The following is a 19047-nucleotide window of genomic DNA, read 5'->3' as shown; positions in this document are numbered from 1 at the left end:
AGTGTTAGTATTTTTTAACGGCCCCTTTGAGTTTCCAAATTCTCTGGAATTATTTATATTCTTTTAAATTATTTATTATTTTTTTAATTTTCTTGCATTATTTTGAATTCTTTGAATTAGAACAATGTTCCAATCTGGTATTACTTTTTCTATACGGACTAATAGAAAAGACAAACAACGCTAATGCATTCACGGCAAAAAGTGTGGCAGCTTTTTGGGAATAGTTGGGGCCATAGCGCATGCAAAAGAACGAAGCGTCAGACTTTCGGTATCGTTCCTCGCGAGTGCCCCCCCCCCCACCCAATATTGCACAAAAACGTTTAATTCATTAACGACATAGAGCTTTTAAGAGCTAGCTGCGTCAGCCCAAAAGGATAATTTTCAATCAGTGGTCTAATGAATATCAGGTAGTTCGAGAAATACATTTTTTACCAACAAAAATAGAAAACAGTATTTTGTTTTATAATTCGCTTTGTGCTTAAAGTTAAAATAAATTTCGAATCGTTTATCCTATCGCTGATCCATTTAAGACTATACAAATTTAAATATTAAGTACTCTCTTTCGTCTTTTCCAAAAGTTCCTCTAACTTGTTTTCAAATTCACTGCGAGTGCAGTTTACAACAGTACTTTCTGTCAAACTATTCATACCTTAAACGAATAAATTATAAATTATACCGCACTGGCTTAGCTGTTTTTGTTTAATCTTTCAGGATTCCTACCTGCAAATTCTGTTAAACCTGTTAAGCTTAACTTTTTTCTTTGAATTGTGTGATTTTAATTAGTTTTAATTATAATCCCTTAGACAAGTTACAAAAAAAAAGTTTCTTATTGTCGTTGATAAAAAAAAAGTCTTCTTTTAATTGCCTGACGTGCTCCAGGACATTATACCACTGATTGAAAATTATTATATTGGGCTGACTCAATCAGGCTGTTGGCTAATTATAAGTTTAAGTTTCAGATTTTTTTAACAGCCTGAAAAGCTATAGGCCGTTAGAGAAAAGGTAGCGCTTACATTGAAAAAATTTGTGTTGACTGGGTATTAGATAATGGCTCAGCGTTTTTTCTAACGGCCTAATGTTTCTAACGGTCTGCGACATTTACAAATATTTGTTTATGTGCGAGTTCTGATAAGCCATAATTTAAATCACAATTTTTATTTAAAAAGGTTTACTTGTCCCGTACAGGGCTCTACATATTAAATATGACATAAGGAAGTTTCTTCCTGTGGTTAACTTTTCGCTGTCGATTCATTAGAAAACTATTAGACGAGGGGGCATCAATACTGAATTGAGACATACACTTTGAATAGATTGTTTTAAATTCCCTTGAAATATTTTGAATTCTTCTGAAGTCCTTGGAATTATTTTTGGTTTCTTTAAAGTTTTTGAATTCTTTGAATCTATTTAATTGAGGTGTATATCAATATAGCTTGTGGTTAACTCCTCGTACATGCATATTTTTGACATGGGGAAATTATCGGAGTTTATTAATTTATAAATAAAATATGTTTTCATTTTCCTTTGTTCAATTGTAATGCTAAAATATTTCTGTAAAAATCTTTAGCTGAGGATTCAGAATGTCTCAGTTTTGTGTCAAGTATTATGGTCATTTTAAAAAGCTAGATACATCATGGTGACCACTTTCTCGGGAGAACCAGGGGAAAGCCGAACGAAGTTGAATCAGGAGAAAATCGGGATGAAGCCGGAACTAAATATTATGTCGTGACATTTTCCGAATTTTATAATTTGCGAGTTTTTTATCTTGTCAATTGTTACAAAATAAAGTTTTTTTTGAAAATTGTAGCTTTCTTTCTCCAATACATATGGGCATCCGCAGGAAAAGGGCCCTTATGACGGGTACTAGTTTAGAAGATGCTCGCTTGCTCCATCAAATTTAGGTTATAAGATTATTATGCATGCGAGAAGTGGCACCTTCATGCGTTGCTCGCCCAAGATAGAACTTTCATAATTTGACGGAGCGAACGAGCACCTTTTAGTTTTGGCCAACTTCTAGCTACATTTTGCTCAATTCCGCGAGCAAGAATTTCTAACGCTAACTTTCCGGTTAGCTTTTTATTGTTTATATTTTTGTTCTAAGTGCCGTCCAGTCGTGTCGCGTGTGTTAGCATCCTACCGGTAGGACGCGTCGACATAATCATATATAATAAATTTCCTTTCATTTATTCTGTTCACATTGAAGCTCCTATGTTTCCGATCGCTTTTCGCGGTTTTTCATCTCACTACTTTTTCTGTCATGTTAATGTAACAGTTAATTAGTATACCTCAGTTTGACATCTGACAAAATTGTCTTGCCACTTACTCAAAGCTAGAAGTCTCGGTGTCTCAGATGATAGCGCGTGAGACTTTCAATGCAGGAGGTCTAGGGTTCGATCTCTGAGCTGATACCAATGTAAATTTTTCTGTGTACTTCTACCGAGGTTTTGGTGTTTTAGAACCCGCGTTAAACTGTTAAACTCCCCTTAGAAAAAGCTGGTGTGGTGCCAAGCATAAATGGGCTCTGTCGACGACCTAACTTTGGGGGTCGAAATAGATTTTGAAAAGACTCTGAAATAAATCAGCGGTCTTCTTGCGCAAGGATAACCTACGGGGGAACCACGCTGGATGTTTTCGAGGAATGAGCACACGACACACACATACAATTTTACATAACACACCAGAACAATGCTTTAAATCTTTGTATCTAACTGATGACCTCGCAGGGATCGCTTCGTCCACCCCAGTCTGGCCGTATTTCCTTTCTGTGTCCTGCTAGGGAGGCTGCCGAACGCTTTCAATTTTGATTTTAATTTTGCAATTAAAATTCAGTTGGTTGGATTTTGTAAAGAAGAATTAACCATTTAAAATATTGATTTTTAAACGATATAATTTACTTCATATAATTGAAATTTGTGAAGGTTTTATTGTAAGTCAGTTTTAATATCACCATTTTCACCGTTTTAAAAATATCCTATTTTCGACATTTTAATCTGAAATCATTCTTCTTTTTCATTCATCATTGCGTCCTCTAAGGGTTTTCATGATGCAATAATATTTCTGGTAGTAAAAATTCTGATATTTTACTTTTTTCTTACATATTTTCCATACTTCTTACCGTCTCTATTTTTGAGTTTCTATTTCTCATTTCCTCATTTGTTTTCCTAATTTTCGCTTAACGTCCCCTCTCTCCATCACCCCGCTTTCGTCGCAACATACTCGTAATCTAATGTCATGTATCCGTTTGGCCGACTCCTAAACAAAAAAATACAGCGAATGAAGCGGTTAACTACATTCACGTTTTGGAAAAAGTCTAGAAATGACTACTATCCGCACGCTATAGGGGCTCGAGAATCGAATTTTTGAATTAGAAAATAGTGTATTATGCACCCAGGTGGAAAATTGGGGCTTTTCCGACGAGTTTATGTTTTCAGTACAATTCGTACGTAAGCGCGTAGCGCAAGCTTACTAATTTTTTTAAATTACCACTTTACGAAAATATATGAAAATTTAGTTTATTTACGGAAACTTTACATGTAAAAATGGACACTTGCCATAAATTACCCAACATTCGTTTTTAATAATTTCCATAAATTACATTACATTGATTAGAAACTGGGTAATTTACGGTAATTTCATCTGTTATCTATGGTAACTTTCCATAAATAACCGCAAAATTCTATTATCGGCAACCAAAATTTTCTCACCCTTTTTACGATGAGTTGGTGTCATAGTCGTAAAATGTGAGCCCATAGATGTATAATTTTCATAATTAACCTCTGACGTCACTTTTCACTCTCTAGGGAGTAAGAAGTAGTAGAGCTTTAGTCCCTTTTTATAGGCGTCGAAAGGGGCTGAAATCATGCATGTGTCATCAAAAGTATATTTTAAGATTAAGACAAGATACCTATTTCAACAATTGTAAAAATTCGAATAATGCATCAATGTTTTCTTTCTGCATCCATACTGGTTGCGTGGTAGAACGTTGCTTGGGATCAAAGTTTCTGGAACGTTTGAAAGTTTCATAAAGACATATGCACTTGCGCACTCAAATCAGGTTTAGATTAGGTAATTTAGCACAGTTAACGGAACTAAACGTTTAAACGTTGAAAGTTTGAGCGCGCCTAGGGCGCGCGACTGTTGGTTCTCGCGCTTCGCGCTAGATTGTACATTTATCTCGCGCTTCGCGCTCGATTATGTATTTGTCTCGCGCTTCGCGCTCGGACTTTATATTTTCGCACATTCTTGCACAAGCATTTTAAAACTAAGACTCAAAACATCCACCACTGTAATTTTGTAATTGTAAATTCTCTTTCGTTAAAAGAGCTTAGCTCGAGAGTTTAAGCGTACCTACGGCACGCGACTGATGGTAATCGCACTCCGCACTTGGTCTTTGCATTTCTTTCGCATTCGGGCTCAGAGCTTTTAAATCAAAGGTGAACGAACCGACAACTGTAATTTTATGATTTTGAACTCTCTTTTGTTAAAGCTCTTTTGGCTTTAACGAACACATTCTCATGTTTTTGAAAGAAAACAATGCATAACAATAAGCCTAATAGTTTTATGAAATAGCAGAATGTTATTTTATTTGTTTCCAAAATGAAACATGCTCAAAATTAAATTTGTGTTTTATACGATATTTATTTTTATTTTATTGAAATCAATTTTCAATTTTTAAAATAAAATATTTAAAAACTTACAGGATATTAAAAATGAACATGTGATTTATTTATTCAAATTAGTTGAAACGATTTGCTTTGAAACACAAAATATACTATAAAATGTTTATATTTAATACTTAATAGTATTCTTTTACATTTTTAATTTTTCCTCCTTAATGTTTGAAACTTTGAAAACTTTTAAACGTTTCCAAATTTTCATGAAACTTTTCATTTGTTCAAAGCTTCATGAAATTTTTCATTTGTTCAAAGTTTCATGAAACTTTACAACCCTACATACAAACACCGTGTTTCAACCCGCTCTAAAGATACCAAAATTCGAAGACAAAATGTGTCAACCCTAGGGATACAAACACCGGGTTCCAACTCGCTCTTCAAGTACCGGAACTCGAAGTTTCCATAGTGGCGCTATGTCAAACAGTTTTAAAGTACGATCCAAACCTAGACCTTTAAGGGGCTAGACTAGTCTTTTAATTTTCAAAACATCTATTTTTTTGTTTGCATTTTCCAATAGTTAACATTTAAAGAATAATATCCCAAAGTATTAGAGTCTGATCTCAAATATTATCGAGCCGGAGGGCTACCTGGGCTGGATTGAGGCTCTGACACGTTTAAAACCGACGTTAAGGAGCCTTGGGCGTTTTTGAAAAAAATCACTGGCGACTCTGAAACTAATAGATTATCTAAATACAGTATACCAAACTTATTTGAAAAAAAGAAATACTATGGTTGACGAACTCATTTTTGAAAAAATCTCTACCGAAATAGTGTTAGTTTATCACGCAGTCTTATATGTAGAACTTCTGAGCAAATTCGACTAAACTCCGTGACAAAATCATGAATCTCCATAAATCAAATATGTAATAATACCTTTGATTACGCGGAATCTACTAGTTTCATAAAAACAAGTGGTTGACGACTTCAATCAAGAGAAAATTGCGAGAAAAGTACAGGCTATAAAAATGGTTTCTCACAGCTGGTGCAAATGCGCATGCACCAAAAGTTTGGAAAAAGCGCATCGAGGATTTTGGTAAAAAAAACAACACGTGAGTGGTGGAATTCGAGTCGAGCCCATGTGGTGTTACGCGAAGGCGAAAACGTATAGTCGGCGCTTAGGTGAAATTAAAAAAAATTTTGGTGCAGTTTGTTTTGCCGTATTTTTCATCATTTCTTAATCTTCTACTGAGATGGGACCATAATACGTATAATTATAAAAAAAGAAGTAGCAATGTGCATTTATATAAAAGGCGCCCCCTACTTCCTACGACACCAAACGCCCAAGACTCCTTCAAGGTATAAATGTGATCCACTCAGTTCCCCGATTTCACATCGCAAAATGTGTGTAAGTATGATCACTTTAATTTCATAACATAAAAATCAGTATTCAAAACTATAAAAGTGTTTTTCTCGAAACTGCATTTTTTAAAATGGCTGCAGCTCTTACTCGCGAACAAATCGATGAATCGATTTGAAATTCGTAGGGTGTACTCATTATATATTTTACATAAAATGCACTATGGTCTTTTTGATCCGTTAAAAAAAATGAAAATTTGCAGTGAAAAAAACGGACGCTTTTTTTTTTGCAATGTTCGAAACTTTTTTTTCAAAACTCAGCCATTTTCTCAATTTTAAATATTTTTAAAAATCCTAGTTTATGGCATGCAGAAGGTTATCTAGTTCAACGCCATTTTTTTTCTTAGAGGCACTCTGACGTCACTTACAACTGCATCTGTCTTGATACTTTTTTCATGGGCCTCGAAGAAATGGTTTATATCTCGGCTGTAACTCCGTATATCAACGTGACAAAATGGGTAGAACTACATTAAATGTTGCTAAATACACTCCCAAAAATCCCATAAAATTTGGTCGTATAGTTTTTTTTTAATCCCAGAGAATCTACTCCATTTTCAGTACTAGAAACTAGTCTAGCCCCTTAAGGAATATTTTAAAGTATGATTTCAGCAAAAAGGTTCCAATACATGGCACGCATGGATTGCATGCTATAAGTTTTTAAATAAAAAATATATAATATTTAAAATAAAGAATTTCACTTATTTTCAGCGTGAATGATTATTAATTTTAAAATATGCTAATGATGTATATATTTCTGAAACACATTGTAAAGGCTCAGTACCCTTAACCAGAGTAAATCAGACGAATCGCTGAAAAAATGTTGGTTATCTATAATATGAATCTTTATTTCTTATAACTGCAGGGATCGCATTTAGAGTAAATTATAAAGCTCTAATCTTGACATAAAATGCTTTATATTTTAAAAATGCTCAACAAGTACATGCCATCATTGTGTAAATATAGATTGCTTTGCTTTGAATCATTGTCAAGTGTAGTAACTTTTGAATTAAACAAGACATCAGTCTTATTATTTTCAGGTGTTTAAATATTTTAATTATTTTTTTGTCCGGTAAGACAAACGACGGAAATCTGAGAGTTAAGTTTTGGAATATAGATTTCGGGCATAGCCCGAAGTGCGAGCCAATCTATAGTACATAGGATGTACCTTCTCTTTCGAATTACACTTCTGACGTCCAACACCAGTGTTACAGTATTATATTGTCATTTCTCAAGTGTGCCCAATGAACTTTGTTGTCATTTGGATAAGCATTTAACGAGGGAGAAGATGATAAAAAGCTTGTGATTTTTGTGAATATCGTTTAGTTTGGCGATGTGCAACTGTTCTAATTGCGATAGAAAAAATATTCCACAGTACTGTTTCGATAGATTTTTTCACGCGCTATATAAAATTCTAGTAAGCATTTAATATACCTATAATATAATTTTTCTAAATTAATATTAAAGGACGGACATTCTATAGCGGCTAAGCGCCAGTTTCTACATTTTACAGGACCACGAAAAAACGTTTCCATTTGTACAATTATGGCAGAAAAAAGTCGAAATGAAAATATTTATGGAATTTTATATCCTCCCTGTTGAGAGTCGAAAGAACGACTCTCAATTAAAAAATTACCGGAAATATAGGCTTTCCAAGTTTATAATTTCTATGTCACTTTCATTTTTTGCGTACTAGTTATTTCTCTTAGTGTTTTCTTGAAGAATATTGGTTTTATGTCGTGAAGCACGCATTACAATTTGTAAGATGGACAGACTTTTATAGACTTGGTTTTATCTTTGCGGGAAATTTGATCCTGCAATTTTCAACATATCTTAACGAATCTGGTCTTATTTCACTCCTGAGAATGTATGAAATAGCACTTACCTTACACAAATTATTTTACGCTCTTTGTTTTTTGTATATGAACTAACATTTAGTAACGGCACTGTTGCGTTTTGTCTTACGTGCATTTACACGAAAAACAAGTCACTACTGCACTTGACAGCTCTCCGCGGTGCTTAGTTGTCATACCTCTATTAGTATGATAATCGGTAAAACAGCACGAGATACCTATTTTCTTCATGTAAACTTAAGTTTTCTGAAAAAAAACATGAGTTTTCCATAAAAACGTCTATGGAGATAGCCCCTATAGACTGTCCACAGTATCTGGAGATAGTTTCTATGACAACTTTGAAAGTCTATTAAAAAATAACGTAACCAAATTTTTTGGAAAATCGAATACGAGATATTCGACCGGAATTTCCAAAGTATAAAAAAACATCTTTTTAAAAAATTGGCGGTTGGCACCTATAGACTGTCCGGTCTTCATGTTGTATTAAGGATATGATACCTTTTTAAAAATTGTAATCGTATTATTGTACCCAAACTTTCAATCGAGAATATGTCGCAACTAGAATAGTTAAAAATGTCTGAAATAGGCGATATCCACGAAAATACCGGACTCGCGCCTCCCGCTCTATAAATAGTTTTTTGTAGGAATATCGGTAGTAAAATACAATAATTTTGTAAAAGAATAATAAAAAATCCCACAAAAACATCCGGATTATATTGTATCATCAATTTCGCATACTCGAAATTTTTTATTAAAATCACCTGTGAATGTCGCCGGCAGTAAAAGCTCTGACAATGTACTAAAAGTTGCATCATAATCTCACAAATTGCACAATATACACAGAAAGAATAAACTTAGCTTCGACATTCATCAATTAGTTGTTGAACTTTCATAAGTTCTGATTCTTTATGTGTTCACTAGGTAGCAGATAATGATACTGCCGGTAACATTTGCTTTTTTAATTGTATGCCCCGGTATGCTTATAGCAAAGTTTTATTATTATTATACAACTAAACAAACTGTATACACGATTACCACACTTTCTTCTTTCACAGGATGTTTTCTACTCTCGTAAAAACTATAAGAAGCCGGAACTACAAATGCCACCCCATCAAGCATTTGAGGAAGAAGTTGCATTACTTGATACCTTCTTCCCTGGTAATTATTATTTTTACTTGCAAACTGATTCTTAAATATTGTATGAAATTCAACTAATTTACGTATATCATCTTATTTCAAAACAAGATGGAGAAGCTTACTGTTTAGGATCTGCAGACACAGATTGCTGGTATTTATACACTCTCAACAGAGAAAAATTATCGAAAGAAGACAGAGAACCTGATCAAACGTTGGAAATCCTAATGAGTCACCTCGATCCAGATGTGATGTCGATTTTCACACGAGAGGTGTGTTCATCTGCAGCTGAAGCAACTGAAAAATCTGGAATCGACAAACTAATACCTAGTATGGTGATCGATGACTTCCTATTCGAGCCTTGTGGTTACTCTATGAATGGAGTATCAAAAAGTGTGAGTGTTATTGATTTTTGCTTGTTTAGTGATCTTCTCAATTTATTCATATGTGCAGACAAGTCCTTGAAAAAGGGGCAAGTTTTCGAGATTTTCGTACTTGAAGTTTTCAGTGTGAAAATTCCGGTTTTCAATGCAGGTAAGGGGGGGGGGGTCGATAATAGTTTTATTTGTTTCTCTCTGTATACATTACGTTATTCTTCTAGATTGATTTTTTTTTACATTGAAAATTTGATGATCACGAGTTCATCTGGGACATTCAGATATTGTTAATTTTTGCAGAAATAATGCCATAGAGTAACTCGGAATTAATTTGAAATTACTGCATGTTTAATTCAAATAAAATAAATGGACTTTTGGTGATAAAATATACAAAACGAGGTTGCTTAAGGGTGGAATGGGGGACAATGCATGGAAAAAACGCTTTTTTATGATTTTTTTAGAGATCTGGTTAAAGTTAATGTATTTAAATGTTTTACATATTACGGAGTATTATTTTAATAATAATTAGTAATTTTCTGTAGGAAAATATCATGAAATAAGCCAGTGACAGAGCAATTTCGAGTACGCCTCTTGAAAAAGATGATTTGTGGTTCCATCGATATCTCCGCCTACATTTGTCGGAAATCAAAAAAGTTGCAAAATTTAATTAAAATATAAGTTTTTTCTTCCTCCAAGGATTATTTTTAGGATTTTTTTTAAATTTTTGTGATCATTTGAAGTAAAATGTGTGATTTTGTACAAAAATTTCGACATTTTTAAAATGAAAAACAATGTTAATATAAAAAAATTTAAACAAAAATATCGTTGGGGGGAGGATATTTATATGTAGAAAAAGTTTATGAAGTTTGAGCAATATATTGTACAGCAATTAAGAAAACGTCTTTATACCTTCTAAGTCAGACGTGCCCAGCTAGGGGAAATTCCCGCTTGGAACACATTTTCCGCGTGCACCTCTATTTCGTCTGGAGAGCGAGAGTGGTGGTAGACGTGCGTGAAAATCTCTCCTCTGTGACGTACGCCGCACCTTGGATACCAAATATCTGTCGCGGTTCGTGGAGGCGACTAACTTTTCATCTTAAAATTAAAATTATTTCTTTCTGTTATTGAAGATTCTCAACTTGATCGATATTGTGTAGATTTTCTGCCTCCATGGTTTGGAGAGTTGTCTACGGTCGGTAAAGTACCATCTCTGATGATATAACAGATTTCTTTAAAACTTGTCATCTTTTCAGTAGAAACTTGTAATAGTAACTAGAGTTTAATAATTTTATTTCATTATGATTACATCTATTTTCAATTAATGTAATTGAATGAATTATATGAGATAATATGAGAATATATACACTGATGGAAAAAATTAGAGGGTCAAAAAAATTTTCTGAATCCATAGTGATTTTTCAAAATGCTGTATCAGTGAAAAATGGTCGTATGAAGGTCTGAAAAAAGTATTTTTAAGCTTTAAGTTTCTAGTTTTGAGAAATTTCGGAAAAACAATTTCGGAGCTACATGTTCCGCGGTAGTGGAAATCAAAAGCTTTTCAAATTTTGGAAACCTTTAAATAAAATTCAAATTTCGAAAAAAACTGGTTTGAAACCATTTTTTTTGTTGTAAATTTTAGCGGTATTTTAGAAAAAATAGAGAAACAGCTCGACAATTTTTTCCATTTTAGCCATGATTAGGACATGTTCAAGCGCAAAAAATGTGACCCTTTAATTTCTTCAAAACTTTGACTGTTTGCAATAAGGAAACGGTTCGTTAGATCGAAATGTAACTTCGCAGGGTATTAGCGGGGTTATTCAAATTTAAAAGGGACACTCAACATTAGTCATTTCATGAAAATTTGAAATTTATCCGCTGATGTTCTCAAAAACTATAAATTACCCTTTTTTTCTGTTTTTCCACATTTATGTCATGGATAAAAAAGATGTTTATCCAAGATCGTGGCAGAATCTTGTAGGAATTTCATTCCCGTTTCAGAACTGCCTTTACAATTTCTGTCCGACCATTCGTTGCTGAGATATCGTTGATGAAATACAAAAGTGTCTTTTTTTATTTAAAATTCGATATCTCACAACCAAGGTACTCCAGGTGTCCCTCGTCGATTCTGTTTTCCCTGATATATATTGTAGTACTCGAAAAACTAAGCGACACTTTTTTTTTATCTGTGGAAAAACACTTTAAGGGGGTGAAACAGCCCTTCAAAGAAAGGGGTCTCAAGTGTCGATTGTATAGTTTTGTGTATAAAAACCAAATTGATTTCGATCAAACCTATTGCAAAAGTTTCCTCGTTATGAAAGATGAATAATGTAATTTTCTCAACAACACAAAATTAAGGGGGTAAACCACTTCTACATATATATTAAGTTGAGCGAAAAACGTTTAAATTCACAGGAAAAAAATGTAAAAAAAACAACATATTTTGCACTTGAGACAAAAATAATGTGGACGTATTTCGCCAAAAAACAACAAAAAAAATATGGGGGTAGCCACCCCTAAAACTTTTTATTTTATGTCTATGATATTATATGCTTTTTATACACACAAAAATTGGGAAATCAGTTTTATAACGAAGGAAGTGAAATAGAGTCCATCCTACATGAATGAAAAAATTACGCGGGGGTAAATCACCCCTTCATATTTTTAAATGTGCTGATAAAATTGTAAAATTTAAAATTTTACTGACTGGAACAGCAGGAAAAATAATCGCAGAATAAGTCGAGGTATACTGTTCATAATTCCAGAGATCGCATACCTTAAAATGAAACCAAATTTGAAAACAATTATCACGAAATTTACGTATAATGATTAATAATCTGAACCAATTTAGGGGTATTTACCCTCGTCATTGCTCTTTTTTTTTCTAAAAAAAATACATAAATGCCTTCATCCTCTTTTTTGTGTGCAACACGTATTTGTTTGGGATGTTCTTGCTCGATTTTAGATTTATTTTACAATTGTATACACAGTTGGGGGGGGGGGGGACATGTAATTTTTTTAATCATATTCGTTGAACTTTATTTTACTTCCTTTGTTATGAAACAACTACCCAAATGTCTTTGTGGATGGAATGTATATATTATAACAGACACAAAGTAAAAGTTTTTAGAGGTAGCTATCCCGATTTATTTTTTTACCATTTTTTTTTAAACACAAGTTTATTTTTGTTTCAAGTGAAAACTATTAAAAATTTTTAAAAATGAATTTAGAAATTTTAAGCACCTTTAAAAATATGTAGGGGTGGTTTACCCCCGCGTAAATTTTTTGTTTATGTTGGATGGACTCTATTTTATTTCCTTCGTTAAAAATACAATTGTTGCACCCCCTCCCCAAGTCTTTTTCTTTTCATTCTCCTTGACTATGATGTTTTTGTCAGCTGTTGCCGAAAATTCGATAACGAACATAGTTCACTTCTCGAAGTCAAGAAGAACCATGTCAAGCCTTGAGTTTGCAACAGAAACAATTGTCGAGAATGTAAAGTTCCGGTGTATGCGGCACTTCTCATTCTCGAGCGGAGCGATATTAAGGTTAATGTCGTAAGAGTGACAGAGTTGGTAATAAAGCACTCTTAATGCCGCATTGTGCCTTTGGATGTAGGTCGTTCCCGCATGAGTTGGACAACTAGAGAGTATGTGTGCGAAATGCTCGGTGTGTGCATGGCACGCTCTGCACCTATCACAAAATATTTGAATGAGTACAATAAAAAGTCGCATATAAAAAAAAAGACATCGTGACGAACATAAGTCGAAACTCCTTCTTCTTGAAAAGTAATTATTAAGTAATACGTTTAAATTAACAGTGCTTCCTGAATATTCCTAAATTTTAGCTCTAGAATTATTGTAGATTGAGTTCAGCGGAGGGTATCGAAACATTACGAAAGTGTTTACTTTTTTATTTCCTTAAATACAGTACATTAAAAAAAATACATTTAAGACAAAAGTCATTTTAGTTAGATCAAAGATTATTCTGAATACTTCTTTACAATGGAGTATCTAACCGTACGAGAAAAAATTGAAATGGTTTTGGTATACGGAGAAGCTGGAAGAAATCTTGACAATGCTGTCAATATCTACGCTCAGCGTTTTCCAAATAGAATTGTGTCACGTGCTTCATTTTATCGTACTATTACAAAATTTACTATTGATGGAATTGTTCAACCTAAGAAAAAGACCCGCACAACAACAGTCAGTGGAGAAAATAATGAAATTGCTGTATTAGCTGCAGTGACCAATAATCCTCACGTTAGTACATGAGAAATTGCTCGTGATTCCGGAATGTCTCAGTGCAGTGTTTGCAAAATTTTGTAAAGTAAAAAATGTTATCCGTATCATGTCTCTTTACATCAAGAACTTCATTGCGTTGATTTCCAAAATCGGGTAGCTTTTTGTCAGTGGGCACGTGAACAAATACAACAAAATCCCAACTTTTTTCGTCATGTTTTATTGTCTCACGAGTCGTCTTTTACGAACCATGGAATAGTTAATCGACACAACGTGCACTACTGGAGTATTGAAAATCCGCAGTGGCTTCGTGAAGTCGAACACTAGCGTCCATGAACTGTCAACGTATGGTGTGGAATAATTGGCAACAAACTGATCGGTCCCCATATTATCGAAGACAGCTTAAATGGTCCAAAATATCAAGAGATTTTGGAAAATGAACTGCCAATATTGCTTGAAGACTTGAGCTTAGAATTACGGCAGAACATGCGATTTCAACATGATGGTTTGTCCGGCACACTATTCAGCGGTAGCACGAGCAGTTCTTGATCGTGATTTCAATGGTCGCTGGATTGGTAGAGGCGGTCCGATAAATTGGCCTGCAAGATCGCTCTATCTTGCGCCACCAGATTTCTTTCTGTAGGGCTAACTGACAGACAAAGTGTGCAAAGAATAACCAACAACACGTAAGCATATGATTGACCGAATTACAAGTAGATGAGCGGAAATTCAGGAAGATACACTTCTCCGTTGTCTACATTAATTTTAATTACGGATTAATAAGTTCCTTGAAGCCGAAAGTATTCACTTTGAGCACTTACTTGAATTAAAATATGATTCCCTGAGTAAATCGAATCGTGAGAGGCGAGGGGACTCACGTTAATCAAGCACCCCCAATCGTGAGAGGCAAGGGGACTCACGTTAATCAAGCACCCCGAAGGGAACAGAAAACTGCTACCTCGTTGTACCTGGGTTACGCTAAAAGTAATAGTTTGTTTTAAGACTAATTTCGAGTATTGCAGAATCGTAAGCGTGCATTCTCAGTTACAGTAAAATAAAGAAAAATTGAATTTCGTCAATTACAGCGCCATTTATCGCGAAACGAGAAAAATTTTCTCGACAAATCATACGCATTTCTATCCAAAGAATCCGAATATGCAATAAAAAATAATAAATTAAGATTTCGAACTTGCCCCCACCACTAGGGGGCGGTGTGGGGGAACCGATTTTAACATCAGTATATATATATATATATATAACTTATCTTTCTACCATTCGCATGATGTTCATATTTTGTTATGATTTCAAAAGTATCAGTAAACCAAGTCTGTGATATTAAAGTATTGAATAACGTACAACAAAGAAACACTTTGTACAATTCTACTTTCAATTATTTTAATTACATTCATTGAAAATAAATGTAGACTTACTGAAACAAAATAATTAAAACTCTAGTTACTATTACAATTTTATATTGAAAAGATAAAAAGTTAATCGCCTCTACACACGCATATATGGGCCATTCCACGGAAGATATACCCCCTAAATTTCTTTTTGCGTAAAATTTTTTTCTTGTTCTTTGTTGAAAAATAATTAATACGTAATTTTTTATTCCAATATGATATGCAAAATTTCATAGAAATAATATTTTGAAAATTATCGTGTTAAAAAAAGTGATCGTCTTAACTTTTTTTAAACTGAAAAAGTATTTATCAAAAACATTTTCAACATTTTATCTAATATGCATTTGATCCCGAACTTCGAAATGAAGTATACTGAAAAATTTATGCATTGAATTTTAATTAATAAATTAGGCATTTTTATAAACAAATAAAAATTGCGAAAAAAGGACCTAATTTTGTCACTTTTTTGTGGATTAATATTCCTAACAAATTCGAGAATATCCTGCAAAAATTTCAAAGTGGAGAAATGAATAGATGTAGATGAATAGTTGTCACACGTGGCACGCGCGGTAGCACGCACGCTTAAGCGTGTAACGGCTTCAGTTTAAAATTCATTATTCAAGAACTATTCATTTCTCTACTTTGAAATTTTTCAGTATATTCTGGAATATGTTAGGATTATTAATCCACAAAAAAGTGAAAAAATGAGGTCCTTTTTTTAGAAATTTCTATTTGTTTATAAAACTGCCTGATTTATTTATGAAAATTCCAATGGAGATATTTTTCAGTATACTAAATTTCAAAGTTCGGGATCAACCGCATATTAAATAAAATGTTTGAAATTTTTTGGATAAATACTTTTTCAATTATAAAAAGTTAAGACGATCACTTTTTGTAACATAATAATTTTCCAAAATTTATTTCTCGGAAATTTTGCATATCATATCGAAATAAAAAAGTGCGCATTAAATATTTTTCAACAAAGAACGAACAAAAATCCAAGGGGTAAATCTTCCGTGGAATCGTTTCTATACTCGTTGTGGGCAATCATTGATAAATTGCTCCAAAGATCCACATTGGAAACAAGATCCTTTTGCTCGCGGCAATCGTTCACACTCATTTAAATAATGTCCTCAATTGCTGCAATTGAAGAAACGAATCTTACCTGACGCCGACAATTTTAGGTTCTTAGATTAGGATTTGGTTGCTGTTTCATCTTTAGCTACACTTTTTGCAAACTGCTCACTTTGCAAGTTTCGCTTACAAACTTTCTTTTTCAAAGGATGATAGCAATGTTTCTATCGAATAAAATCAGAGTATACATGCTTGATTATGCAAACATAATCTGGAATACCGTCAACAATATAATGGTTCCGTTCACTGTCTTCAATTGACACTCTACGAGTATTTGCCGAAATGGTTCTGTCGTGCACATATTCACTAAACATCTCATCCTTTTTCTAAACTCTTTCTTTGAATTCCTTACGCAAACGTACTCTGTCGGGCGCTAATGAAACATATTTTTAATTTCAAAGAGGAGATTGTCTGCTGAAATGCTGATATGATTTGGTCGGAAATGGAACCAGGTTAAAGAGTTCCTTTCAGCTTCGAACCAGTTAATATCCTCACTGTATCATCATCCAGTTTGTAGATCTCCTTCAAGAGCCTTACTTGTCGTTCCCAGCCGTTAAACTTTTCCCTCGTACCAAAAATACGCCCAACAGCTCACCAATGGCAGAAATTCTGATTTTTGGCATAACTGCCACACTCTCTCGAATCACTGCTTTCATTGGCAATTCAATTTCACATCGCTTTTGATCCCAGCGTTGAGCTTCGATTCTTGCACATTCTTGTCTGGCCATGTTTTCATCGTTCCTACGTGCCGGTTCAAGTTCTCCGTTCCATTTTTCCATTTCCATTTCTATTTTAGCTGTTTTCAGATCTTGCGGTAAAGAACTGCACTCAGTCATTAATGATTCAAAATTCTTTTTACCTAAGTTAGATTCTTAAGCCAACGATCTATCACCAGAGTCATCTCCCCAAGCTCCATCGACATTTTTTCAATAAATTTAAACAATTAATTTTGCTTTCTTTCCCACTGTACTCTCGTTCATCCTTTTCAAGATAGCCCTAAGTTCATCCTTGGTGTAATCGTGTAGACATTTTTCGGGTGCTATTTTGAATTTACACTTGCAACACACGATTCGTACAAAGTCACGTTCATTCGCGTTAAATCTAACTTTCCGCTGAAATCTCACTTCTAATCGGTAAGAATGGCGAAATGATGAATAAAAAGATATTATTCGAGGAGCAAGGACTTTGAATCAGGTTAGTTTCGACAATAATTGTAGAATGACAAGAAATTTGTTTAATGTAGGTATAAGTAAAAAGGTATAACAATGCGGACCCTCTGAATAACTTTTCTTTTATATGCAAACCCCCCTGTTTGACATCGGAAATCGATAGAACGGGAAATTTCACGTTCAAATATGCATTAAGATCATAGGTTTAACTTGACCTTCAAAATCACTCTAAGATCATTAAAACTTAAACAAGGTTCAAACACCTCTGAGAGCAGCAGATTTTGAAAAAAATTCATACCACTGAAAGTTATTTGTTTCAACAAGGCGCATTCAATTGTGATCTTTAATTTGAACTTGATGATCACCTTGAAGGTAATTTCAACGTCAGATTTAAAAAAAAAAAAAAACCCCCCCTTTTTGACATTGGAAATCTATAGTTCGGGAAATTTGACGATCAAATATGTTAAGGTCATAGGTTCAGTTTGACGTTAAGGTCTCTCTAAGGTCATTAAAACTTAAACAAGATGCGAACACCTATGAAATCTGCAGCTTTTTAAAAAATTTCATGTCAATGGAAGTTATTTGTTTCATCAAGGCACATTCAGTAGTGACCTTACTTCTGACCTTTAAGGCCCTGCCTGATAAAAATTAGATTTACTTTCAGCGTTAACCAGAAACCACGGTGTTAACGCAGTAAGTTCTGTTCCCATTAGGTTGCTCAATTATCCTGAGTCCCGTTACCTCTCACGTTTCGTGGTGCTTGATTATCGTGAGAACTCTAGCCTCTCACATTTCGGGTGCTTGATTATTGTGAGGCCGCTTGCCTTTCACGTTTCGAGGTGCTTGATTATCGTGATTCCTCCTGCCTCTCATGTTTAGTAATAGAAAATAAATTAACTTAAACTTTGCTCGAATGATAGGTGTATGTACCTCAAAAAACAAAAAATTTGTAGAAAGTATTATATTCAAAATGTACATAAATTATTTTTCAATCAGTGATAACCCATAAGTTTGTAAAAAACACTTGTTTATCAGTTTTCTACTATTCTGGTCTTATTTGTCAAAATGGAACGTCTTACTGAAAGAGGAAGGATCACATTTTTTATGATCAGAGGCTGGGGTGTATTGCGGCGATCTTATATGGATGTGAAAAATATTTTTAACCACACTTTTAGGATTGACTAGAATCAAATTTAAAAATCGACAGTTATACGAACTGTACATCGGTTCGATGATGCAGGTAGTGTAAAAGATCGACCTAGATCAGGAACACCAAGTTCAGTAGGAATTGAAGAGAAATCATTGGATGTTCTATTACACAGGCCCACAAAAAAAACAAAATTGTCTGTGCAATTGACCAGACCTATATATTCTTATGTATTTTTCGACGCTGAATCCGAATTTGCAATAAAAAAGTAGGGTCCAGCTACTTTTTTATGGGGTTTTGCTCGAAAAACCTCATTTTTTACGGTTTTTTCATGGTTTTTTTTTAAATAAAAAAAAAAAAAAAATTTTATTTTTTTTACTTCAGAATCGAATTCTACGGGAAAAATTACATCGAAAACCATGTTTTGATTTTTTTTTACAAAAATTTCAACCCACCATACGGCGATAAAAAGGCAGAAAATCGCGAAAAGTGAAAATTTGATTAAAATGACATTAAAATCAAGTTTTACGATTTTAAACCGATTTATAAACATTGAAAATACTTTACTG

General features: G+C 33.8%; 1 protein-coding gene across 2 annotated transcripts in view; it reads left to right on the top strand.

Annotated features, from left to right (window-relative positions):
• LOC117181787 (S-adenosylmethionine decarboxylase proenzyme) overlaps positions 1–19047 on the top strand; it is a 137387-nt gene that overhangs the window by 105497 nt on the left and 12843 nt on the right. For both annotated transcript variants that reach the window (XM_033374756.1, XM_033374757.1), the window contains 2 exons: positions 8932–9034; positions 9122–9405. In XM_033374756.1, coding sequence (XP_033230647.1) covers positions 8932–9034; positions 9122–9405 — 387 coding nt within the window. The remainder of the gene's footprint in view (positions 1–8931; positions 9035–9121; positions 9406–19047) is intronic.

Source organism: Belonocnema kinseyi, chromosome 10, assembly GCF_010883055.1.
Source record: "Belonocnema kinseyi isolate 2016_QV_RU_SX_M_011 chromosome 10, B_treatae_v1, whole genome shotgun sequence".
Taxonomy (NCBI): Eukaryota; Metazoa; Arthropoda; class Insecta; order Hymenoptera; family Cynipidae; genus Belonocnema; species Belonocnema kinseyi.
The sequence above is the reverse complement of the archived record's forward strand: the minus strand, read 5'-3'. Positions and strand labels throughout refer to the sequence as shown.